A 23,964-nucleotide genomic window follows, 5' to 3' on the forward strand; every position below is an offset into this window, starting at 1 on the left:
CATTGTCAAATAAGTACTATGTAGTTATTTTTTTTATATTTTGAGCATACCTGGCTGCAAAGAGTTCTATTTAGGCTCCGGTATATTCAGACTCTGAAGATATTCAATTTCTTCTAATAAAAATGATGCAACACATTTAAGGTACACCATAACTAGGCAACAATGCAAACTCAAATGTTTCATTAGGTTTGAGGACCCCTTTATATGTCAGGTTGTATTGAGTAAGTACAACACATAGAATGTCACAAAAATAGAAGATGATCTGATCAGGGTATAAAAGCATCGCTGTACAGATCGCAACATTCATACTCAGGATATTGTTTATTCAGCAAGCCACTGACCACTCCTGACACCATGAGCTACTACGGCAGCTACTACAGAGGCCTGGTCTACAGCTATGGAGGCTTCGGTGGCCTGGGCAATCGTTATGGCTGTGGCTGTGGCAGCTTCCGCAGACTGGGCCATGGCTGTGGCTATAGAGGATTTGGCTCTGGCTTTGGAGGCTATGGATATGGTGGCCACCGTCCATCTTTCCATGGTGGATATGGATTCTCCAGGTTCTATTGAACTACTGCTCAGTAACCAAACAAACAAAATTATAAGGGGACTTTTCAACTCTGGCCTTAATTATTGGACAACTCTGCTGGGACTATTAAATAAAAGTGCTTGGCATGTCCGAATTTCAGAGGATTCTTTAACTTTCCATTTCTCTGTCACAATCCTGGAATCCTTTACTTTTGTTTGTATTACCGATTGGATTATTGGTTACCTTCTAATAAAATCTCCTAACTTCAAAACGAAATGTGGTTTTTGTTTTGATTATGAAAATCAATTATGTGCATGTGATGATGGCTATGCTCTACTGTGTTATCAATGAGGGAAACTATCTCCTTGGCTGAAAATTAAATATTTTCATATAAATCACAAACATACATATGATTAGATAAATAGATTCAAAGAACAATAACTCTAGATTGAAAAGAAAGAAATATTTCAAGACGATTAGTGATTTGATATTTGTCAACCCCTTGCTTTTATTTAGATAATATTCAAATTGAGGTCAACATCGAAAAGCCATATACAGTTGACATTTCTACATATTTTATATAACAAATGTATATGTTTTATTGAATCCACCCCTTGTTTCTCAATGCAATCCAAAGCATAACGAATCCTTCCATTGACTCAAAATTTATGTGGTCTTTATTCTAAGAGCAATTGGTAACTGGTAAAACCGTATTAGTTGGCTAATTATGAAAATAAGTCTCCTTTCAAAGAGTTTTGGTTTGTATAATCTCTTCTGTCCATCATACTCTTCTGCCCATATTTTCATCCAGCAGCTAATTTAGAAATCACTAGTGATCAAAAATTTTTTTTTTTAGTGATCAGTATAATTTTTTTTGTTTTTATATTAGGACATTTAACTCAAAATATTTTCCCTGAATTTCTTCAGTTAGCTCTTCTGTTATTGTACTGGCTTTTCAAAGTATGACATGATTGTCTTCTTCACCATTATCACCATATCAAGAATTTTGCAATCCAATAAGGGAAAGAAACAAAAAGATACCAATACGAACTAGCTTAGTTTGCAGTTTTGACTCATAGAAAGTACAGTTCAATTGAGTTTTCTTATAAAGCTAAATTTCAGTTAAACGTCTCCTCTAAAATAACGGGCAGGATGGGATATTTTATTGGTTGCATAAGAAGATGTAAGTAAATGCCAAAGTTTTTGGTAAAGCCAAATGATGTATTCATATAATAATACAAAATTAGGATATTTTATTTAAATTGGTCAAAAGTGGTCAAACGGGCTGGCTTGATTCAGTCGGAAGCCCTGGTTGCGTAGTGGTTAAGAGCTATGGCTGCTAACCCAAAGGTCAGCAATTTGAATCCACCAGGTGCTCCTGGGAAACTCTATGGGGCAGTTCTACTCTGTCTTATAGGGTTGCTGTGAGTCAGAATTGACTCAATGGGAACAGATTTGGATTTGGTTTTTGATTCAGTCAAATAGATGCATCATGTAACTGCAGAGCTACAGCAGACATTAATTGGAAGCACTACTCTTCCCCTCATCCTGTGTGTAAAAAAAATAAAATATATTAAGTAAAGTGAGTGACTTCTATAGAGTTACACGGAATGTAGTGGCCGATTCAGGGTCAGGAACAAAGTCTTCTGAACCCACATGTCAAAATGCAGCATCTCTTCCACTGTATTTTCTCCCGTCATGCAACTAGACTATCTTGAAGGTTCCAGCAGATTTCCAGGAACATTGCTGAATTTATGGGAGACAAAGGGGGATTCTCCTTCTCATACAGAATCACCATTTCTATAATATTGTTCAGACACAAAGAATTGATCTTCTTAATTTCAATATTAGCTTTCCCTAGATTTCATCTATATCTATGTGCATATTCATGTATCTATATATCTAAAGTCTTCATTTGAAAGATACACACTTATTCAGTGCACATGAAGAGAACATTGCGCAGTCAGCCACCATTGCTGGTCCTTTCAGTCAATTCAGTCTGGCAGTTGTAGAGTCACAATGAACACAGCAGGTCAGATAACAGTTGGGCAGCTCCATTTTTTTACATTTAATTGGGCTAATAAGTCACCTGTCTGTGGACATGCCCTATGGGGATAAAAAGGCATGATATGGGTGAGCATGGGGGAGGGGCTTTGCTCTAACACTAAAATACTCAAAAAGTAAGTGAATTACAAAGGGGGAAAAGAATGTGATACCAAAAACTCAGGGGTCAGGGAGAAAAAAAACAAGCAAACCCTTTGCACCTGCATCAATTCCTATCCATAGTGACCCTATAGGACAAAGTAGAACTACCCCCTAGGGTTCTGAGGCTGTAATCTTTAAAGAGCTGACTGCCACATCTTTCATCTGCAGATCAGCTGGTGGGTTCCAACCACTGACCTTTCAGTTTGCAGCTGAGTGCTTTAATCACTGTGTCACCAGGGCTCCTGGGAAGGGATGGGAAAGTAAAGTCTGAAACTTAGGGGGTAAGAGGGATGGCCTGAGTAGTTTACTTTGACTGCAAGGGTTTACACTTGAAGGCCATTAACCAGTAGCTATTGATCTGGAAGGGAGGGAGAAAGAGAGGAGGGTCTGGTTAATGTCCTTGACTAACCACAGAAGGGTTGCTGTCCTTCAGTCACTCTTGCTTAATCCCAGAGTTCTTCAAGGGCATGATCTATATTGGGCATGTCTAAAACCCCACATTCACTCACAGCACAAGTGCCCTTTACTTCCAAATAGAAGCCAGATGTTGCAACACTGAGCATTTGTTTTTGAAAATGTTGAAGGCATCAGGATTTTAACAGACTGCCATATGACTAAGAGTATAAAAAAAAAAAGAAACATTGTTTATAATGTTTATTGATTTGAATGAAATGAAAAGTTTACAATGTTAGGATTAATGTCTCAAGAAAAATTTTTGGTGATTGCCTGGGAGAAAATAAAGGAGAAGAGTACACAGTATTGGAAGAGGAAATATAAGAACTAAAATATTACACTGAAAGTAGGATTCTGGGTAGAGGGATGTACACTAACTGAGAAAATGGATAAGAAAAAAGATGTAACTGCTAGTTCACATTCAGAGGAATAAATGCAGCATGTGATATAAAGAGAGGTTTGATAAAGACAACTGATACGTGATTATGAAGAACAGTAAAAAGAGCAAGAAAATGGTGCCCGCAAAACACAGAGCCAGAATCATCTGCATTTTAGATCCTCTTTGGGTAGAGTCCATTCTGGAAAAGCAGGTAATGGTGTAGACAGAATTCTGGTATGACTCTCAAGGTTTATAAAATTGAGTTGGATTTCTTGGATAGTTCCTCATTTTTTTAGATAAATTTCTCTACGTTCTCTATCCAAAACGCTGTTTTACAAGCTGATAATTAAAAAATAGTTTTCTATTGTGCTAATATGTGTCTGTTTAACCCATTTCTTTGGGTTAAGGATAAGAATACCAGAAAACATACTTATGCGAAAATGTTTTCTTTTGAAGGGAGAAATATCTTTAATTTCCAACCTGAGAAATAAGTTTGACTTTAGGAGAATTTGCTGAATTTAAGAGTTTGGAACTTAATGTGTTTGAATCTACATGGAAGTAAGTTATGCTAACCCAAAAAATAATGAGAAAATAGTTCACTAAAAAACAAAACACTGTGCAATGTGAATGATGCAATATGCTTGGTAATGAAACATTCTATTTCGGAATTTTTTTTTTAATATTTTATGACTTTTAAGACATAGCATTTTTTCTCGTTAAAATAAAATAATACAATAAGTTCACTGGCATTCTAACTAAGCAGTTCAGCAAGCTCCAAAAATGTAATAAGTGTGTGGCTTTTCTTGAGTCAGAGGAAAATAATGAGTTTCCTCAATTAAATGAATAACAATTAATGATACAAAAGAATGGCCAGGTATTTTATCACGCGTCCTGCTAGAGTATATAAGCATCTTTTTACACATGCAGACATTCATACTCAGGATCTTGCCTTGAACAGCAAACCAAACTCACCACCCTTGACACCATGAGCTACTGTGGCAGCTATTGCGGAGGCCTGGGATACGGCTATGGAGGCTTCAGTGGCCTGGGAAATGGTTATGGCTGTGGCTGTGGCAGCTTCCGCAGGCTGTGGTATGGCTTTGACTATAAAGGATTTGGCTCTGGATGTGGAGGCTACAGATATGGCTGCTCCTACCCATCATGCTATCGAAGATATGGATTCTCTACTTTCTATTGAACTACAGCTCCATTTACCCAACATCTGGAACCAAGAAAGGATTTCCCAAAACATTTTCAGTCAGTGGATCAAAATCACCCTGGATCTATTTAACATCTAAAACTACCAGAGACTTTGTCATGAATAAGCTTGTGTGTATCAGGTCTCCTGCTACCCTCTGCTTGGGCATTCATTCATAGCTGAAGTGAGGGTTTCTGTTTGATTCCCAATACATGACTTAATTTGAAATGGAAAATATGGCTTTTGCTTGGCTCATTTAACTCAGTTATGTATTCACATTTATATGTAATTTTTACTAATTGTCAATTAGAAATACAATTCACCAGTGATCGTATATGCATGTAAATATGTGTGTATACATATATACACTTATATCCAAACCAAAAATGAAATGCACTGCCATACAGTCAATTCCAACCCTTAGTAACTACATAGAACAGAGTAAAACTGCCCCGTAGGGTTTCCAAGACTGTAAGTCTTTACAGAAGCAGACTGCCCCATCTTTCTCCCATGGACAGAGCTGCTGATCATTTCAAACCACCAACGTTTTGGTTCATAGCTTAGCACTTTAACCACTGTGCCACCAGGACTCCCTGAATTAGATATAGCTTCCTTTTAAAATAAAAGTAAAAGATTTTTTTTTTCCCCTTAATTCACAATTTTCTGTTGTCATTAAGTTTGTTATTTATATAAAACAAACCTGACCTAAAAGTCATTGGTAAATTGGATAAGAAAATGAGAACTTGGGTCACTGAACCCATCTGTCCTATGGCACACCGAGTATTCTTCATCATCATCATCATTATCATACGGAAGGGTTTGCATCCAGTAAGGACAGTAAACAAACAGAAATATCATTGGAAGTAAAAGCACTGTATAACTCCCGCAGACCAAAACACCATTTAATTATGTATACATGAGTTTTGGTAAAACAGCATCCCTTTAAAAATGGTTACTTCTGGCACTCTGCAAAATAAGGAATACAATCAGAAAAAAAACCTATAAAATATAACTGTTTTCCTACAATTGAATGATACATTCAGGCTATGATATGAGCCTAGAAACCCCTGATTTAAGCTGCATAAATATAATTAAACAGGGAAAAAAATCAAATCATAGAATTAGAGATCTTCCAGGGACTTTAAAACTACAGTGTTGCCCCTCATTTTGGAAGCAGGTAAACTCAGATTCTGTGATTTGCTCTGGCTGTTAATGACAAGACAAGGATCAGATCCTGCCACCTTGAGTCCCAGGTGTTCTTCTACACTATAGCGACTCTCTCTTGCTTTATGTATTTTCTCCTTGAATGTTGTAAATAAAATCATCTGGTCATGGTTATGTCATTGTTGCTACTAGTTGCTGTTGAGTCTTATATTGACTACAGAGAACAAGATGGAAGAAGTGCAGTGTTGATTTGAGTAAAGTAGTTGGAGCCAAAACCATTTTGCGTACTTCACACTTTTACCTGGATACAGTAATAAATAGAGAAGGAATGGAACTTGGGCAATGTTTGAAGTGAGATATGAAAAAGAGATATGATCTGGGGATTAATGATGAAGACTAGAAAAGAGAGAGAAAACATGGCATACGGAGGAAGTTATAATCTGTAGGCGTGGTAGAATGAAGGCTGGAATCCGTTGTGGAGAAAGGAATTTGGGTATAAAAAGGGACCTTTTAAACATCTGACAAGTCTGCTTATGAAATGGGCTTTTGATCATTGTGATCGTTGCTCAGCTTCTGATGCTAATTATCCTATATTGTTAAAACAAAACTAATACTTCACACGCAGGTAAGTAAAGCAAAAAAAAAAAAAAGTGTATCAATTGAGAATGGTCAAAGTTCTAAACACTAAATACAGGTGACATTTTGTTGTTGTTCTTGTCTGGTGTACAGAGCAGGTGAACCAAATCTTTCATAACATAAAATGATCTCTTATCCTCTGAAGACAGGTACTCCCTTTGCTTCTCATCCTACAAACACGTGTACCTTTTGAAGCAATTGATAAAGTTAAAAGTCTTGACTTTGATCATTTTATGGATTTTTATGGAGATAAACTTAACAACCCAAGGAATGCCTGTGACAAGAAGATATTTAGTTAGAAATTAAACAGTATTTAATATGACTGATGCTAAATCTCTGATAATGAAGAATCCTATTTAGGGTTTGATATGCCTAGACTTTGAAGAAATGATTTCTTCTAAGAGTAAAGCAGTAAGTGTGAAGTCAGCCTAACTAGGCAGCCAAGCTAGCTCAGACATTCTTAATGAGTGCTGTCAGAGCACAAAAATTAGCGAGTTGCTTGGGGCAAGTATAGTTCATAGAGTGACACCAAAGGAGGGGCATATGTTTTACCACACTCTCCTACCAGGGTATGTAAGCATCACTGTGCAGATTGCAACATTCACACCTCAGGATCTTGCCTTGAAGAGCAAACTAAACTCATCACCCCTGACACCATGGGCTATGATAGCAGCTACTAGGGAGGCCTGGGCTATGGCTATGGAGGCTTCGGTGGCCTGGAGTATGGCTGTGACATTGGCTGTGGCAGCTTCCACAGACAGGGTTATGGTTGTGGCTACACAGGTCACGGGTCTGGCTCTGGCTATGGAGGCTACGGATATGGCTGCTGCTGCCCATCTTGCTATGGAGGCTACGGCTTCTCTGGCTTCTACTAAGTGAATTGCTGAAACCGAAAACAAAGGGGAATTTCTAAATGTATTTGAACCCTGTCCTTGTGCTGTCATTTCAATGACCTTCATCCTATTTTCTCCAGGATTAATTGATAGCTATGTATCAATGATTAAGCTGCTTTAGTGCATATTTGGTGTTTTGCTACCTCTAACATCCATCTAATTGTATACTCAATATTATAACCACTAAAGTTTGACCCCTTATTTTGCTCTATTTACTTATCACAACTACCATCATGTCAACTTTTTACCAAAGTCCTAGGGAAAACTTGATTGTACTTTTATGTAATACATTGATACTTAACATGTAAACATTTTAATTTTTTCAATGTTTTTATCTTTTTAAACATCTTTTTTGGCAACTAACATAACAATTTTACACAAGAAACAAAGAGGCTTATGACTATGTAGTAGAATATGAAGAAAATCTTTTTAGATTATCAGTTATACAAGCTTGAGAATATATAACATGCCTTATTAACAATAAATGAAAATTACCTGTCCCCATCTACTTATTTAGGATATCACTCATTGTTTCTGGGATAAATAAGGAGGGTGTCATTCTCATATTTACACTCAAGTACATTCTGATGAGCAATGACGCTTTTAGCTGAGTATCTTGTTGGTGCCACCACTCTGGTATTTGAAATAGCAGTGGCATGTTGTTTTTACATGCTGTCAAGCCCATTCCAACTCATAGCGATCCTACGCACAACAGAATGAAGTGTTGCCCTGTCCTGAACCATCTTCACAATTGTTGTTATGCTTGAGCCCCTTGTTGCAGCCACTGTGTCAATTCATCTCCTTGAGGATCTTCCTCTTTTTTGCTGACCGTGTACTTTACCAAGCATGACGACCTTCTCCAGGGACTGATTCCTCCTAGTAACATGTCCAAAGTATGTGAGATATAGTCTTGTCATCCTTGCTTTGAAGAAGCATTCTGGTTGTACTTCTTCCAAGACATATTTGTTCATTCTTTTGGCAGTCTATGGTATATTCAATAATCTTTGCCAACACCACAATTCAAAGGTGTCAATTCTTCTTTGGATTTCCTTATTCATTGTCCAGTTTTCCATGAATATGAGGCAACTGAAAACACCATGGCTTGGGTCAGGCACACCTTAGTCTTCAAGGTGACATCTTTGCTTTTTAACACTTTAAAGAGGTCTTTTGCAGTAGATTTCCCCAATGCAATGCATCTTCTGATTTCTTGACTGCTGCTTCCATGGATATTGATTGTGGATCCGAGTAAAATGAAAACCTTGACAACTTCAATCTTTTCTTCATTTATCATGATGTTGTTTATTGGTCCTGTTGTGAGGATTCCTGTTTTCTTTAAGTCGAGGTGTAATCCATACTGAAGGCTGTGGTCTTTGCTCTTCATCATTAAGTGCTTGAAGTCCTCTTCACTTTCAGCAAGCAAAGTTGTGTCATCTGCATAACGCAGGTTGTTAATGAGTCTTCCTCCAATCCTGACACCCTGTTCTTCTTCATATAGCCTCTAGCCTCTCAGATTATTTGCTCAACACACAGATTGAATAAGTACCAGTGGCACAGCTTCCACCAACACAGCAACATGCAAGCCACCACAATTCGCCAAATTGACAGACAACATGTTTTAGCAGAGCTTCCATACTAAGATAGACTAGGAAGAAGGACCTTGCAATCCACTTCCAAAAGAGGTTGGCCAATGAAAACCTTATGGAAAGCGATGGAATACTGTCTGATATAGTGCCAGAAGATGAGACCCCCGAGGTTGGAAGCTACCCAAAATACAACTGGGAAAGAGCTACCTCCTCAAACAGAGTAAATCTTAATGAAGTGGATGGAGTAAGCTTTTGAGATCTTCATTTGCTGATGTGGCATGACTTAATATGAGAAAAAACAGCTGCAAACACCCACTCATAATTAGAATGTGGAATGTAAGAAAAGCTGGGAGTCATCAAAATGAAATGGACCACATAAAGATCTATATCTAGGTTCTAGTGAGCTGAAATGGACTAATATTGGCCATTTTCAATCAGAATCATACAGTCTATTGTACCAAGAATGACAAATTGAAGAGAAATGTCACTGCATTCATTGCAAAAAACAGCATTTCAAGATCCTTCCTGAAGTACAGTACTGTCAGTGATAGGAAAATATCCATATGTCTACAAGAAAGGCAAGTTAATGCAACTATTATTCAAATTTACACACCCACTAATGCCAAACATGAAGAAATTAAAGATTTTTACCAACCTCTGCAGTTTGAAATTGATCAGATATGCAATCACGATGTATTGGTAATTACCGGTGACTGGAATTTGAAAGTTGGAAACAAAGAAGAAGAATCGGTAATTGGAATGTATGGCCTTGGTGATAGAAATAACACTGGAAATGGCATGATATAATTTTGCAAGATTAATGACTTATTCATTGGAAGTACGTTTTTCAACAACATAAATGACAACTATAAGCATGAACCTTTGTTGGATGGAATACACAGGAATGGAACTGACTACATCTGTGGAGAGAGACAATGGGAAAGCTCAATATTATCAGTCAGAAAAAAGCCAGGGGCTGACTACAGAACAGACCAGCAATTGCTCATATTCAAGTTCAAGTTGAAGCTGAAGAAAATTAAAACAAGGCCATGGGAGAAAAAGTAAGACCTTGAGTATATCTCACCTGAATTTAGAGACCATGTAAAGAATAGATTTGACTCACTAAACTTTAATGAACAAAGTCCAGGCAAGTTGTGAGATGACATCAAGGACATCACACATGAAGAAAGCAAAAGGTCATTAAAAAGACAGGAAAGAAAATAAGGCCAAAATAGATGTTAGAACAGGCTGTGAAACTTGCTCTTAAACGTAGAGTTGCTAAAGTGAATAGAAGAAATCATGAAGTAAAAAAAGCTAAATAGAAGATTTCAAGGACAGCTGGAGAAGACAAAGTAATGTATTATAATGAAATGTGCAAAGACCTGGAGTTAGAAAATCAAAAGGGAAGAACATGCTTGGCATTTCTCAAGATGAAACTCCAAAGAAAAAACTCAAGCCTGGATTTGCAATTTTGAAGGATTCTATGGGCAAAACACTGAATGATGCAGAAAGCATCAAAAGAAGATGGAAGAAATACACAGAGTCACTGAACCAAAAAGTGGTTCAACCATTTCAGGAGGTAGCATATGATCAAGAACCAATAGTAATGAAGAAAGAAGTCCAAGCCACACTGAATGCATTTGCAAAAAAAAGGCTCTGGGGATTGAGGGAATACCAACTGAGATGTTTCAATAAATGGATGCAATGCTAGAGATGCTCTTTGTCTATAAGAAGAAATTTGAAAGATAGCTACCTGGCCAACAGACTTGAAGAGATCCCTATACATGCCCATTCCAAAGAAATGTGGTCCTATGGAATGCAAAAACTATTGAGCAGTGTCATTAATATCGCAATTTTGATGAAGATAATTAAAAAAACATTGCAGCACTTCGTCAACAGGGAATTGCCAGATATTCAAACCAGATTCAGAAGAGGATGTGGAACAAGGGATATCATTGCTGATGTCAGATGGATCTTGGCTGAAAACAGAGTAGCAGAAAGATGTTTATCTGTGTTTTATTGACTACCCAAGGCATTTGACTGTGTTGATCATAACAAATTATGAGTAACATTGCAAAGAATGGGAATTCCAGAACACTCAATTTTGATCATGTGGAACATGCACATAGACCAACAGCCAGTTGTTCAAACATAGCAAGGGGATACTACATGGTTTAAAATCAAGAAAACTGTGCATCAGGGTTGTATCCTTTCACCATACTTATTCACTCTCTATGCTCAGCAAATAATCTAAGAAGCTTGAGTATATGAAGAAAAATGTGGCATTAGGGTTGGAGGTGGAACTCGTTAGCATCCTGCCATATGCAGACGACACAACTTTGCTTGCTGAAAGTGAAGAGGACTTGAAGCACTTACTGGTGAAGGTCGAAGACTATAGCCTTCGGTATGAATTAAACCTCAACATTAAGAAAACAAAAATCCTTCACAACTGGACCTATAAGCAATACTATGATAAATGGAGAAAAGACTGAAGTTGTCAAGGATTTCTCCTTACTTAGATCCACTACCAGCACCCATGGAAGCAGCAGTCAAGAAACAAAGGATGATTGCATTGGGCAAATCTGCAAAAGACCTCTTTAAAGTGTTGAATAGCAAAGATGTCAACGTAATGACTAAGGTGTGCCTGACTCAAATCATAGTATTTTCAATTACCTCATATGCAAGTGAAAGCTGGACAATGAATAAAGAAGATCAAAGAAGAATCGATGCCTTTGAAGAACACTGAATATAACATGGACTGTCAGAAGAATGAACAAATCTGTCTTGGAAGAAGTATAGCCAGAATGCTCCTTAGAAGCAAAGATGGTGAGACTTCTCAGGTACTTTGGACATGTTGTCAGGAGGGATCAGTCCCCTGAGAAAGACATTATGCTTGGTAAAGTAGAGGGTCAGCAAAAAAGAGGGAGACCCTCAGGGAGATGGATTGACATAGCGGCTTCAACAATGAAACAAGTCACAATTGTGAGAATGGCGTAGGACTGGGCAGTTTTTTGTTATGTTGTACCTACAATCTCCATGAGTCATAACTCACTTGAGGACATCTAACAACAATAATATATACCCAAGATTGTCAGTCTTTTTAAAATAAGTTGAAATCATGTTATATGTGATTTCATTTTTCCTCACAATGGTTCCTTCTGCTTAATAAAACTCTAATGGCTAGTGAGTATGAATGAATGAACAAATGAATCAGTCAGTCAAGAAAACCCAAATCACAGTTGAACAATCCAAAATAATGATAATGGGAAAGAAAAAAATTATTGTTGCCATTATTTTGCATTATTTTGGTAATCTGAGCTCTCATTTAGATTTGGTTTTACATGCATAAACAACAACTTGTGTATAAGTAAGCTGTAGGAATCCATTATATTCAGAAAGAAATTTAAAAAAAAAATTTTTTTTTTTTTAAGCAGTACATGTCTTTGTAGAATCAGATGTTGTTTGAAGAAATTCATATTTTGTTTTTCAATATTTTTGATGTGTTCTGTTTTGGAACTGATTTTCTCTTAAAATACAACTAGTGTAGTTTTAATCTAATAAATTGGGAAGTCACTTTCTGTGCCACTGGACCTTCCCCCCAACCCCTAAGACAGAATACTCCAGTTTGTATTTTACCAGGTCTGAATAATTGACCATAGCCATAAAAAATAAAATAAATAAATAAATCTAGTCAGATTACCTCTTCTTCAAGAATATACTGTGCCAGGGGAAGAAAAAGCTGTTAATGTTAAAAGATTCAAGAACAACTCAATAAAACCTATAAACTTGTAACAAACAATTACCTGTTTTTACTGTCAATTTTGCAGATAACCTTAAATTTTCCCTTTGAATTCTTAGCCATTTTGTAAATATCAGCTAATTCTGAGGCATCTCCCGGTATATAAATTATTGTTATTGTTGGATGTCGTGGAGTCATTTTGACTCATAGCAACCCTATGTGACAGAGTAGAACTGCCTCTTAGAGTTTTCTTGACCGTAGTCTTTATGGGAGCAGATTGCCAGGTGTTTTTCCCACAGAACCGCTGGATGGGTTCAAACTGCCAACCTTCCTGTTAGCAGCCAAGAGCTTAACTTTGTGCCTCCAGTGCTCCTTCGCCATGTAGATTAGCCATCAATATTTCAAATGTAACATGTTCCAATTTGAATTCATTAATGCATCTACTCATTACTATTAATATAAACCATTATTTTGGAAACCATGACTCAAAACCCAGTATTGACGTGTTTTTCTTAGTCCTTTAACTTTTATAACCAATCAGACTAATCCATACTACCTTTATAGTGTAATATATATCTATGTTTCTTTATATTTTTATTCCATTGCCTTGTGCAGACATCTGTGACCTCTTGCTAGACAACTTTGCAACAATCTCCCTGTGTCTAATTTCTTTCCACTTCAGTCTAGTACCTACACTGGATGATAAAACAGAGTTGCAGTCTTATAACAGTTCAGAGCACAATGCTAATAATAAAATACCAGGACCAGTTGCCATCTAGTTGACGCTGACTCATGGCGACCCCACGTGTGTCAGAGTAAAGCTGCATTCCATAGGCTTTTCAATGGGTGATTTTTTTGAAAGTAAGTCGTCAGGTCTGTCTTTTGAGGTGCCTCTGAGCCTTCTTTAGAAGTACCTTGGGTAGACTCGCACCTCCAAGCTTTCGATTAGCAAGTGAGTATTAACCATTTGTACCACCCAGGGACTCACATAAAACAATGCTGTTGTTGTGTGCTGTCAAGTCGACTCTGACTCATGATGCTGTTGTTAGGTGCCATCAAGCCGATCCGACTCATAGCGACCCTATGTACAACAGGACAAAACACTGGTCCTTCGCCATCATCAAAGTCATTGTTATGCTCGAGCTCATTGTTGTAGCCACTGTGTCAATTCATCTTGTTGAAGGTCTTGCTCTTTTTGTGCTGACTCATAGAGACCCTATATGACAGAGTAGAACTGCCCCCTAGGGTTTCCTAGGCTGTTAACTTTATGGGAACAGATCACCAGGTGTTTTCTCCTTCAGAGCCCACGGGTGGGCTTGAACCGCCAACACTTTGTTTGTCAATCGAGGGCTTAGCCTTTGGGCCAGCAGGGTTTCTTATTGATAACTTACTATTTTTTGAGATAGACGATGCATAGTTTACTTCAGAAGTCAAAAACTGGGGGCCAGATTGGATCTGCATTCATCATTCACTCATTCAAACTATTTACTGAGCTCCTCTGTGTGCTAATGACTGTTTTGTAGTTTGTTCAACTGATAAAATGCATTCTCCTTGTATTTTTTTTGTTTGTTTATTTGAACAGATTTTCAGCATTTTAAAATGGAGAGATCAAAAGATATCTTGCTTCTTCTGCATGACAGCAACTTATCAAATCTCTGGAGAAGTTGCTTTATAGCCTGAGATGCAGTCTCCTGTTTGCTGCCACCCATCACTCTCCTTCGTGCTGAGCACTGATGTGATTAGGATTTTCCAGTGAGCTCGAACTGTTTTCCATCCTCGAGTAGAAATTTAAAAATGATGAAATATTTCTTGAGCCCAAGTCTCTATCGAAAATGACAAAAAAAAAAATACTTAGAGGGCTACGTTTTTAAAAAATATATGAAAATGTGTATTTTTTAATGAAAAAAGAGCATTTCTACATACTAAATACACAAACCAAGTGTGTCTGTGTAAAACAAACAAAAACCAAATACAACCTAAGAAGCCATCTTGAAATATGACATACAGAGTTCTCATGTGTGGCTCTTTTTTTACTCTTTTAACTACCCTACTCTTGTTGCTGTTTAATTATTATGTGGTCTGTACTTTGCACAAATATCTTAATTCTCACAACTCTTTTTAGTAGGTAATAGAAATCGGAAAAACCAAGTAACTTGTCCAAGGACAAAAAGTGGCTAATAATTTTTTGAGCTAGTGCTCAAATGTATCTCTGTTTGAACCCAAAGCCCACACTTGTCAGCTCAGCTCTTTCACATGATCATCTATGATTTGGTCCAAGGCTGCTTTTCCAGCTTCATGTCTTACTGCACCTTCATGTTCATCATTTTTCCCATGACCCCTGCTTTTATATACCTTTGCTCTTGTTTGTAGCTTTACTTTTTATACGTTGAAATGCTAGTCTATATCAAAATCTTATTCTTACATCTAACCCCTCAAACACTGCCCTCTGCTCTGTGAGGGTGTTATCTGTGAGAAACACTTTTTCTTCTTATACCCTGGACACTTGTGTGTGCTGATTCCCTACCATTTAAATATAAACGTCCTTAAGTCAGGAGGTCTGCCTTGTGTGCCAAGTTTTCTTTCTAAATCTAATACAGCATCTAGTCCAATGTTGTTGCTGTTGTTTTTAAGTATACATACTAGGCGTTTCATTAAAGTTTACTGAGTCGTGCTTAATATAATTATAGAAGACTACCTGGAAGAAAAATGTATTAATGAAAGAGGCTATTGATCCCCCTTTCTCTCCCTCCCTTTTTTTTGGGGGGGGGTAGCTGCTTAAATTTATTGGGTGGTCATTATTATTTTATAATTCTAATTTTTTTTTTTAATTTTATTGTGCATTAGGTGAAACTTTAGAGCTCAAGATAGTTTCTTTTTCAAAAATTTATACAGATACTGTTTTGTGACATTGGTTGCAATTCCCACAATGTGAGGATACTCTCCCCCTTTCCACCCCAGGTTCCCTCTTTCCATTCATCTAGTTTTCCTGTCCCTTCTTGTCTTCTCGCCTTGTTTTTGGGCAGCAGTTGTCCATTTGGCTTTGCATATTTGATTCAAGCAAGAAACATATTCCTCAGGTGTGTGCTTTATTTTTCGTTTTAGAGGCCTGTCTAATATTTATCTGGATCCCCGGATGTGCACTGGTTAAGAGCTTGGCTGCTAACCAAAAGGTTGGCGGTTTGAATCCACAGCTGCACCTTGGAAACCTTATGGGCAGTTCTACTTTGTCGTACAGGGTCACAATCAACTTGAGTCAGAATCAACTCGAGGGCAACAAACAGGTAATCTTTGAAAAATGGGCTTCAGGAATAGTTTCGATTCTGAATTAGCAGTGTGTCCAGGGGTCATAGTCTCAAGGGTTCCTCCACTCTCTGTCAGATCAGTAAGTCTGGCTTTTTTTGGTGAATTTGAATTTCGTTCTACACTTTTCTCCTGCTCTGTTTGAGTCTGTTGTGATTCCTGTCAGAGCAGTCGGTGGTGGTAGCCAAACACCATCTAGTCCTTCTGATCTCAGCCTGGTGAAGGCTATGGTTCATGTGGTCTTCTAGTCCTCTGGGTTAATATTTTCCTTATGTCTTTGGTTTTCTTCATTCTCCTTTGCTCTGGACAGGATCTGACTGGTAAATATATCATAGATGGCCACTTACAAGTTTTTAAGACCCCAGATGCTACCAAAGTAGAATATGGAACAATTTCTTTATAAACTGAATGATGCCAATTGACCTAGATGTCCCCCGAGACTATGGTCCCCAGCCCTCAGCCCCAGCAACTCAGTCCTTCATGGTGTTTGGACGTGTCTAGGAAATTGCTATGGCTTTGCCTTGGTCAAGTTGTGCTGACTTCCCCTATATTGTATGTTGTCTTTCCCCTCACCAAAGTTGACGCATAAACCAAAAAAAAAAAAAACAAAAAACCACAACCCGTTGCCGTGGAGTAAATTCCGACTCATAGCAACCCTTTAGGACAGAGTAGAACTGCCCCATAGAGTTTCCAAGGAGCCTCTGGTGGATTCAAGCTGCCGACCTTTTGATTAGCAGACCTAGCTCTTAACCACTATGCCGCCAGGGTTTCCAGTTGTCACCTAGACATCCTTTTTTGTTGTTGTTGATGACTAAAGCAAAGAAGCTACAGCAGTATCTTCTGTACAACAGAGGGCGTGTTACTATAATTTCAAGAAGCTATACTCTTTTAATATCTAAAAATAAAGGATTTTTGGTAATAAATAATTTTTTCTTTATGAAACATTAAATAGTATTCTAGAATTCTTTTCTATGTGTCCTTGAGCATTTTGATCTGTCGGTGATTTTAATGAAACTTGTTGTTAGTAGTGTAAAGATCCTTAGCAACTTAGCAGTGGAGTACAACCTCACAAGCACGTAAGTCATGGAAAACTAGGTCGGGCTCATCCTCATTCACAGCAGTTTCTACCACAACAGAAATGTCAGGCTCCATAAAGCAAGGAGCTGAGACTTAGAAATAATGAATTGAAATTTTGAAGAGTTTTATTTCAATCTTAAATTATGCTCAGTTGACCTACAAATGATACAGTGGGAACCTCCAGTCAACTTCAGGGCCTTGGGTTCCAGAATAAAATAACAGGACCAGGAGCAGTCCTGAAAAATAGTTCTGTAATAAATGGGGTGATGAGGGAGCGAGGGGGTGAATGAAAGGTTTCTGAAAATTATTTTCAAAATTTCAGAAGTGGTAACAAGAAGAACAAGCTATTAACACGCCCCCTAGTGTACAGAAAGTGCCACTGCTGCCATCTTGCTTTAGTCAACAGAAAGGAAAGGACATCTATATTCATATCTACATCAGGTATTTCTAGAGGCCCTTGGATTATGAAAAAATTTTACAGATTCTCTCCACAATCATGCTTTTTTTTGTTTTAAACTTTCACACATTTTATTTCTAATTCCATTTAATTAACATCTCATTTGTATTATCTCTGCTGCCCAAACCATCTGCCTTTTAGTAATGCCCACATGCTTTAAGCACAGAGAAGCTAGCCTTTGTGTGTTAGGCAATATTGCATATTAGGAAAATTATACTGTGAAGGGGAGACTCTTTCCTGCCTTTTTCAGAGTCTGTACTCTCCTGCTCCAACTCATATAGGGTCCCTGTGAGTAGGAATCAACTCCAAGGCAGTGGGTTTGGTATTCTCCCCCTGGATTAGCATTTTAAATTTCCTCCTTCCAAATTAAACACTTAGTCTGTATCTCATCCCAGAAATTTCTTGTTCTCTCTGGGGCATTGTTGCAAAATGTACGTTTCTTAAAAGTTAGAAAACAGGGTTTGAAGCATTTTATATTTCATGATAAGAGAAAGAGATGTAAAGACAGATAGGATGGTCATCAATCGTTTACTTAGTTGATTCTTTTCTTTTTCAGTATCTGACTAGACTAAACCCACTGCCGTCGAGTCGATTCTGACTCATAGTGACCCTATAGGACAGAGTAGAGCTGTCCTGTAGAGTTTCCAAGGAGCGCCAGGTGGATTCAAACTGCCAACTTTCGGGTTAGCAGCCATAGATCTTATACACTATGCCACAAGGGTTTCCTCTGACTAGACTAGTTCCCCTTTTTGTAATCCTGAGCCCTGTGAGTGTTCTTCTAATAAAGTGACATTTCTGTCCATTTTCCACTTAGAATTATGGCTCTTGTTCAACAGCTATATGCAAAGTATTATTGATATCTATTCCAACTTATCTAAAATTGAATGTGATAATGCAAAATGCTCTAGAAAACTGTTTACAGTTAGCTGATAGAAAAGTCTTCTTGATTTTTCCCAGGTATGCTCCAATCAAAACCTAATTATCTCATACAAATTCATTTCACTCTGACTCCCAGGGCTTGATGGAGTTTTACTAATTTATACTCAATCTAAATTCACCAGTGAAAACTACAAACTCAGTCTACTATTTCTCTCAGTCCACAGTTTATCCCAAATCTCACTTATGATGAATGCTGTCTGGTAAGAGCAGGGTGTATGTAGTAAGAGAAAGGAGTTTTGAATCCAGATTCCTACCTTTACCACTTACTAGTTGTGTGGTCTTGGGCAAGTCGCTTACCCTCTCTGATCCAATTTCCTTGTCTTTAAAATGAAGATAGAAATGTTTTCAGAGTTAAAAAAAAAAAAAAAACAAAAAAAACCTGTTGTTGCCTAGTCGATTCTCATGCATAGCAACCCTGTAGAACAGAGTAAAACTGCCCCATAGAGTTTCCAAGTAAAGCTTGGTGGATTTGAACTGCCGACCTTTTGGTTAGCAGCCATAGCAATTAACCACTCCAACCAATATCAGGGTTTTCTATGGAAGGATTAGAGATAAGAAATACAAACAGTATGCATTAAATTAGATAATGAATAAATGATAGTTATTTTCATTTCCCTCATATGCATGTGGAAGCTGGACAGAAAAAAGAAGACCTGAGAAGTGATTCATTCAAATTGTGGTTTTGGCAAAGAATATTGATATACCTTCAACTGTGAAAAGAATGAACGAATCAGTCTTAGAAGGCTTACAACCAGAGTATTTCTTAGAAGAAGGAACAGAAAACTTTGGCTCACATACTTTGAACAAGTCATCAGGAAAGACCAATTACTAGAAAAAGACGTTATGGTAGGTAAAGTGGAGTGTTATTGAAAACGAGGGAAACATTCAAGGAGATGGAATGACATAATAGCCCCAACAATGGACTCAAACATACCAGTGATCATGAAGATGGCACAAAACTGGGCAACCTTTCTTTCTGTTATACATAAAGTCACTATGAGTTGGAGCTGACTTGACGGCAACTAACAACAATACTATTTTAGTATATAATATTATGACTATTATACTTTGTCAGTTCTAAGCTTCTTCAAAATCCAAAATCAAACCTGTTGCCTTCAAGTCGATTCCAACTCATAGTGCTCCTATTGGACAGAGTAGAACTGCACCATAGAGTTTCCAGGGAGAGACTGGTGGATTCCAACTGCCGAACTTTGAATTAGCAACATCAGCTCTTAACAACTGTGCCACCAAGGCTCCATTTAAGGTTCTTAGAATGCTTAAACTCTAACTAATGCCATTTCTCTTCATCCCTGCACCTACATTTTTCGTATTAATTTTATTCCATATTAATTTCCTTTTATAGAGTCAATATTTTATAGAACAACCCAGTACTTTTCACTTGAAATAGGAACAGTAAAGCAGGGAAAGATTGCACCAAATAAGAGCTGAGAGTTATATAAAATTTTACTTAGGTCTAGAATATTATACATATTTTCAAGCCCTAGCCATGGCACTTTTCAGTTTGGTAAGAACATTGCTCGTGTAAACAGGAGTTTATTAAACTTACCATAAGCTGGTTTTTAAACACTAGGTGAAAGACAAGTGTCATGATAAATTCTCTGTGAGCAAACCAGCAAACTCCCTCCTACCCCAATGCTCTTTCCCAACCTTGGTATGACGAGAGTGAAAGCAATTTAGCAAAACATTCTTTCTGTTTTCTCCTCACTACTTATTTTGATTTCTGAAAACTCTATTCCCTTCATTCACAGGCCATTTGGAATTATGTCCTTATGACAGCAGCTGACGAACACTCGAAACAATTGAATTTAATGCTTTATCAACTGGTTTAAATACTACTTTTCTTTTTTTTCCTGGTTTTAGGTTAGATTCCAAAAAGGCTTTCAGTCACATTATTCCTGACATGGATTGAACTATGTCCCCCCCAAAAATATGTGCATCAACTTGGTTAGGCCATGATTCCAAGTATTGTGTGGTTGCCTACCATTTTGTGATTATAATTTTATGTTGAGAGGATTAGGGTGGGATTATAATACCACCTTTACCCAGGTCACCTCCCTGATCAGTGGATAGGGAGTTTCCCTGGGGTGTGGCCTGTACCAGCTTTTATCTCTCAAGAGATAAAAGGAAAGCAAAGCAAGTACAGAGTGGGGGAACTCATACCACTAAGAAAGCAGCAGCAGAAGCAGAACGTGTCCTTTGAGCCTGAGGTCCCTTGCCTGAGAAGCTCCTCGACCACGGGAAGATTGAGGACAAGGATCTTCTTCCAGAGCCAACAGAGAGAGAAAGCCTTTCCCTGGAGCTGATGCCTTGAGTTTGGACGTTTAGCCTACTTTACTGTGAGGAAATAAATTTCTCTTTGTTAAAGCCATCCACTTGTGGTATTCCTGTTATGGCAGCACTAGATGATTAAGACAATTCCCATCCATTCCATCTTCAAAATGAATATATCCCTCTTATGATTAATGCAGATGAAGAAAAATACAAATTTGATTGTTAAATGGACTGCAGGAATAGCACTCATGTAGGAAGGACGTTCAAAATCAAATATGCCTATACGTACGAACTTGTTTACATGCAAACACATATTTGAGTATTTGCAAAAAAAAATGTCGTTTTTCATTGTGGTCACTGAGTTGGAATTGACTTGACAGCACACAGCAACAGCAACAGATATATATTTAACAAAATACTTGTCATTTCAACATTTTTGACATGTATTACATGATTTTATGATTTTAATTGCACTCATCATGTTGTTCAATCATCACCAGGATCTGTTTCCAAATTTTTTCCATCACTCTTCACAGGAGCCCAGTGCCCCCTAACCCATGAGTGCCTCTTTCCCCTTCTCTCCCACCTGCCCCTGGTAATCACTAATAAACTTTGGTCTCTATATACCTATTCTAGATATTTCATATGATCCAGTAATTTCACTTCCAGGTATATACCCAAAAGAATGAAAAGCAGAAACCCACACAGATACCTGTGCACCAGTGTTAATTGCAGCAGTATTCACAATAGCCAAAAGATGGGGACATTTTAAATGCCTAGTAAGAGATGAATGGATTAACAAAATGTAATATATACTTGCAGGGGAATATTGCTCAGTCATAAAGAGAAATGAAGTCCTGATATATACTGCAATATGGATGAGTCTTGAAAATATTACGATGAAAAAAAGTGGGTCTATTTTTGATACTTGTAGCTTCTCTTTAATGTTAAGGAATATTTGTTGACTTTTTTTTTCCTATCATTTCCTTTTAACCCAGAGATGCATATTGTAGGAAGATTTTAGGAGACCAAGGTGTTGGAAAGGGATTCATTTTTTGTTTGTTTGATTCAGGAAAGGAAAGGTTTAATGAAGATGTTTAGAAAAAAGAATGGGAAACAGGTAAAGATGATAAGAAAAAGTGGCCTATAGCAAATATAACGAAGAAGAGAAAAGAGCAAAGAAAAGAAAGTCATGATCAGATATTCAGGAGAACTATTGCCTCCTGATGAAGGATGTAAGAAATTTTGTCATTATGTATATGATGAGGTAGAATGTTTACTGTGAAAGAACATTTTTAATGGTGAGATTTTTTTATTAGATTCAAATAAATTAAACCTTGATAATTAAATTTAAGGCCAGTCAGATGAATTAATTGCTAAGCAACATAATTCAAACTCATCAAAAAGAATATGTTCTTTTTATTTTTTTTAGCACTAAACATTAAAGCATGAAGGGAAAGAAAATGTCTTGAAAATGAATATCAGTTAAACCTACGTTTTTTCAAGTCGTGAATTTAAATATCCACTGGATTATTCAGGAAGTAGTGAAGACCAGTTATTTTTTATGACTTTCACTTTTTGCAAAGCTAGAGATTGTATTTGGCTTGAAAGTTGTAGCATTTTCCTTAAAGGTTTTATAAGCCGCAACTAATAGAGACATTTTTCAACATTTCAGGAAATTCTGTTAAGGTAATTAAAAAAAAAAATTAAAACTCACATACCAAAAAAAAGTCTATTCTGATCATAGCCATCCAATAGAACAGAGTAGAACTGCCCCATAGGTTTCCAGCGCTGTAAATCTTTATGGAAGAAGACAGCGACATCTTTCTCCTGCAAAAAAATCACATACTATTGTATAATAATTGGCAATAGCAATGAGAATTCTTAGCCAATTTTCTTAAAAGGACACTGTTTTTAAAAAACTATTTGACTCTATTTTATAAATAAAATTTTTTTATTCAAAAAAGAAATTTTACTCAATCGTAATGGTTAAAAACAGGATCATAGTAAGCAGAATATGTCACAGGATCGGGGGTATAAATGACATATGATGTTTGGACTATGCCATTCTTTGGAAAAAAATTGAAAAATCAACACCATGGGTAAAATTTTTATTTCTATTTGTTCAACTACTACTAAAGTCACCACAAACTATATATTTGTGTTTCTAAAAGGAAAAAAGAGACATGTTTCTATTAAGAGTTAAAAGATTATTATATCAGCTACATCTTTTAAACTGGCTTTGAAAAACACTTGCATATACCCAGTCAACGCAACCAAGTATCTGCGGGAACAAGAGTATATTATTACTAAAAATAAGAAATCATTGTTCGTTTAAAAGGTCCAATCAACACCTAAGATGTGTGATACTGAGAAATCATTGCTTTTTGCAACAATAGTAAGTAGGTTCAAAATGAAAATACAAAAAGAAAAACAATACCTCACAAAGCCATTGTGAAAGATCTAAACTGAATATTGTCCGTGCAAATGTTGAAAATTTCCTGCATAAGCACAACCACCAAGTTTAATGAGTGAGTAAAACTGACTTTCTGATTTGGAGGATTCCAATTCTTCAGCAAAAGAATCAGACAGATCTTATGCCGTAATATTTATGTTCTTGGCTATTAAGGCGTTCATGAGATTTAAAAAAAAAAAAAAAAAAAACCCAGTGCCGTCGAGCCAGTTCTGACTCATAGCGACCCTATAGGACGGAGTAGAACTGCCCCATAGAGTTTCCAAGAAGCGCCTGGCAGATTCGAACTGCCGACCCTTTGGTTAGCAGCTGTAGCACTTAACCTCTACACCACCAGGGTTTCTTGAGATTAGGTTGTCATTTCTTCTTCCAAATCTTTTGTCATTATATAAAATAAAAACCATATATGTATATACTTCACCCCCCAGAAGCGGAAACTTAAAACACCAAAACTATTAGAAAAAAAAAAGTAACTGAGTACTGCTATATGTGATACCAAATCAATTTGTTTGATTGGATTGACTTGTTTGGCTTAATAGATAGACTTAGGTCTTCGCTAGTATTCTCTGCTACTCCTGAATATTAGCTATATAGTTGATTAAAAATATATATTATGGTATCTCTATATTTCCTATCACTCTGAAAGATTC

At 37.1% G+C, this 23,964-nt stretch overlaps 1 protein-coding gene across 2 annotated transcripts; it reads left to right on the forward strand.

The window, feature by feature from the left end:
* The first annotated feature begins 329 nt into the window (after positions 1-329).
* On the forward strand, positions 330-7,591 carry LOC100677168 (keratin-associated protein 19-3-like). Of its 2 annotated transcripts, XM_023548185.2 has the most exons (2): positions 330-451; positions 7,345-7,591. In XM_023548185.2, the coding sequence occupies exons 1-2, from the start codon at positions 355-357 to the stop codon at positions 7,434-7,436; spliced, it is 189 nt and encodes a 62-aa protein (XP_023403953.1). In that variant the 5' UTR covers positions 330-354; the 3' UTR covers positions 7,437-7,591. The 2 variants fall into 2 exon arrangements, with proteins under 2 accessions (XP_023403953.1, XP_023403952.1); XM_023548184.2 differs by lacking the exon at positions 7,345-7,591 and having other exon boundaries at positions 330-847.
* The last annotated feature ends 16,373 nt before the right edge of the window (positions 7,592-23,964 follow it).

Source organism: Loxodonta africana, chromosome 20 (assembly GCF_030014295.1).
Source record: "Loxodonta africana isolate mLoxAfr1 chromosome 20, mLoxAfr1.hap2, whole genome shotgun sequence".
In the NCBI taxonomy this organism is placed as follows: Eukaryota; Metazoa; Chordata; class Mammalia; order Proboscidea; family Elephantidae; genus Loxodonta; species Loxodonta africana.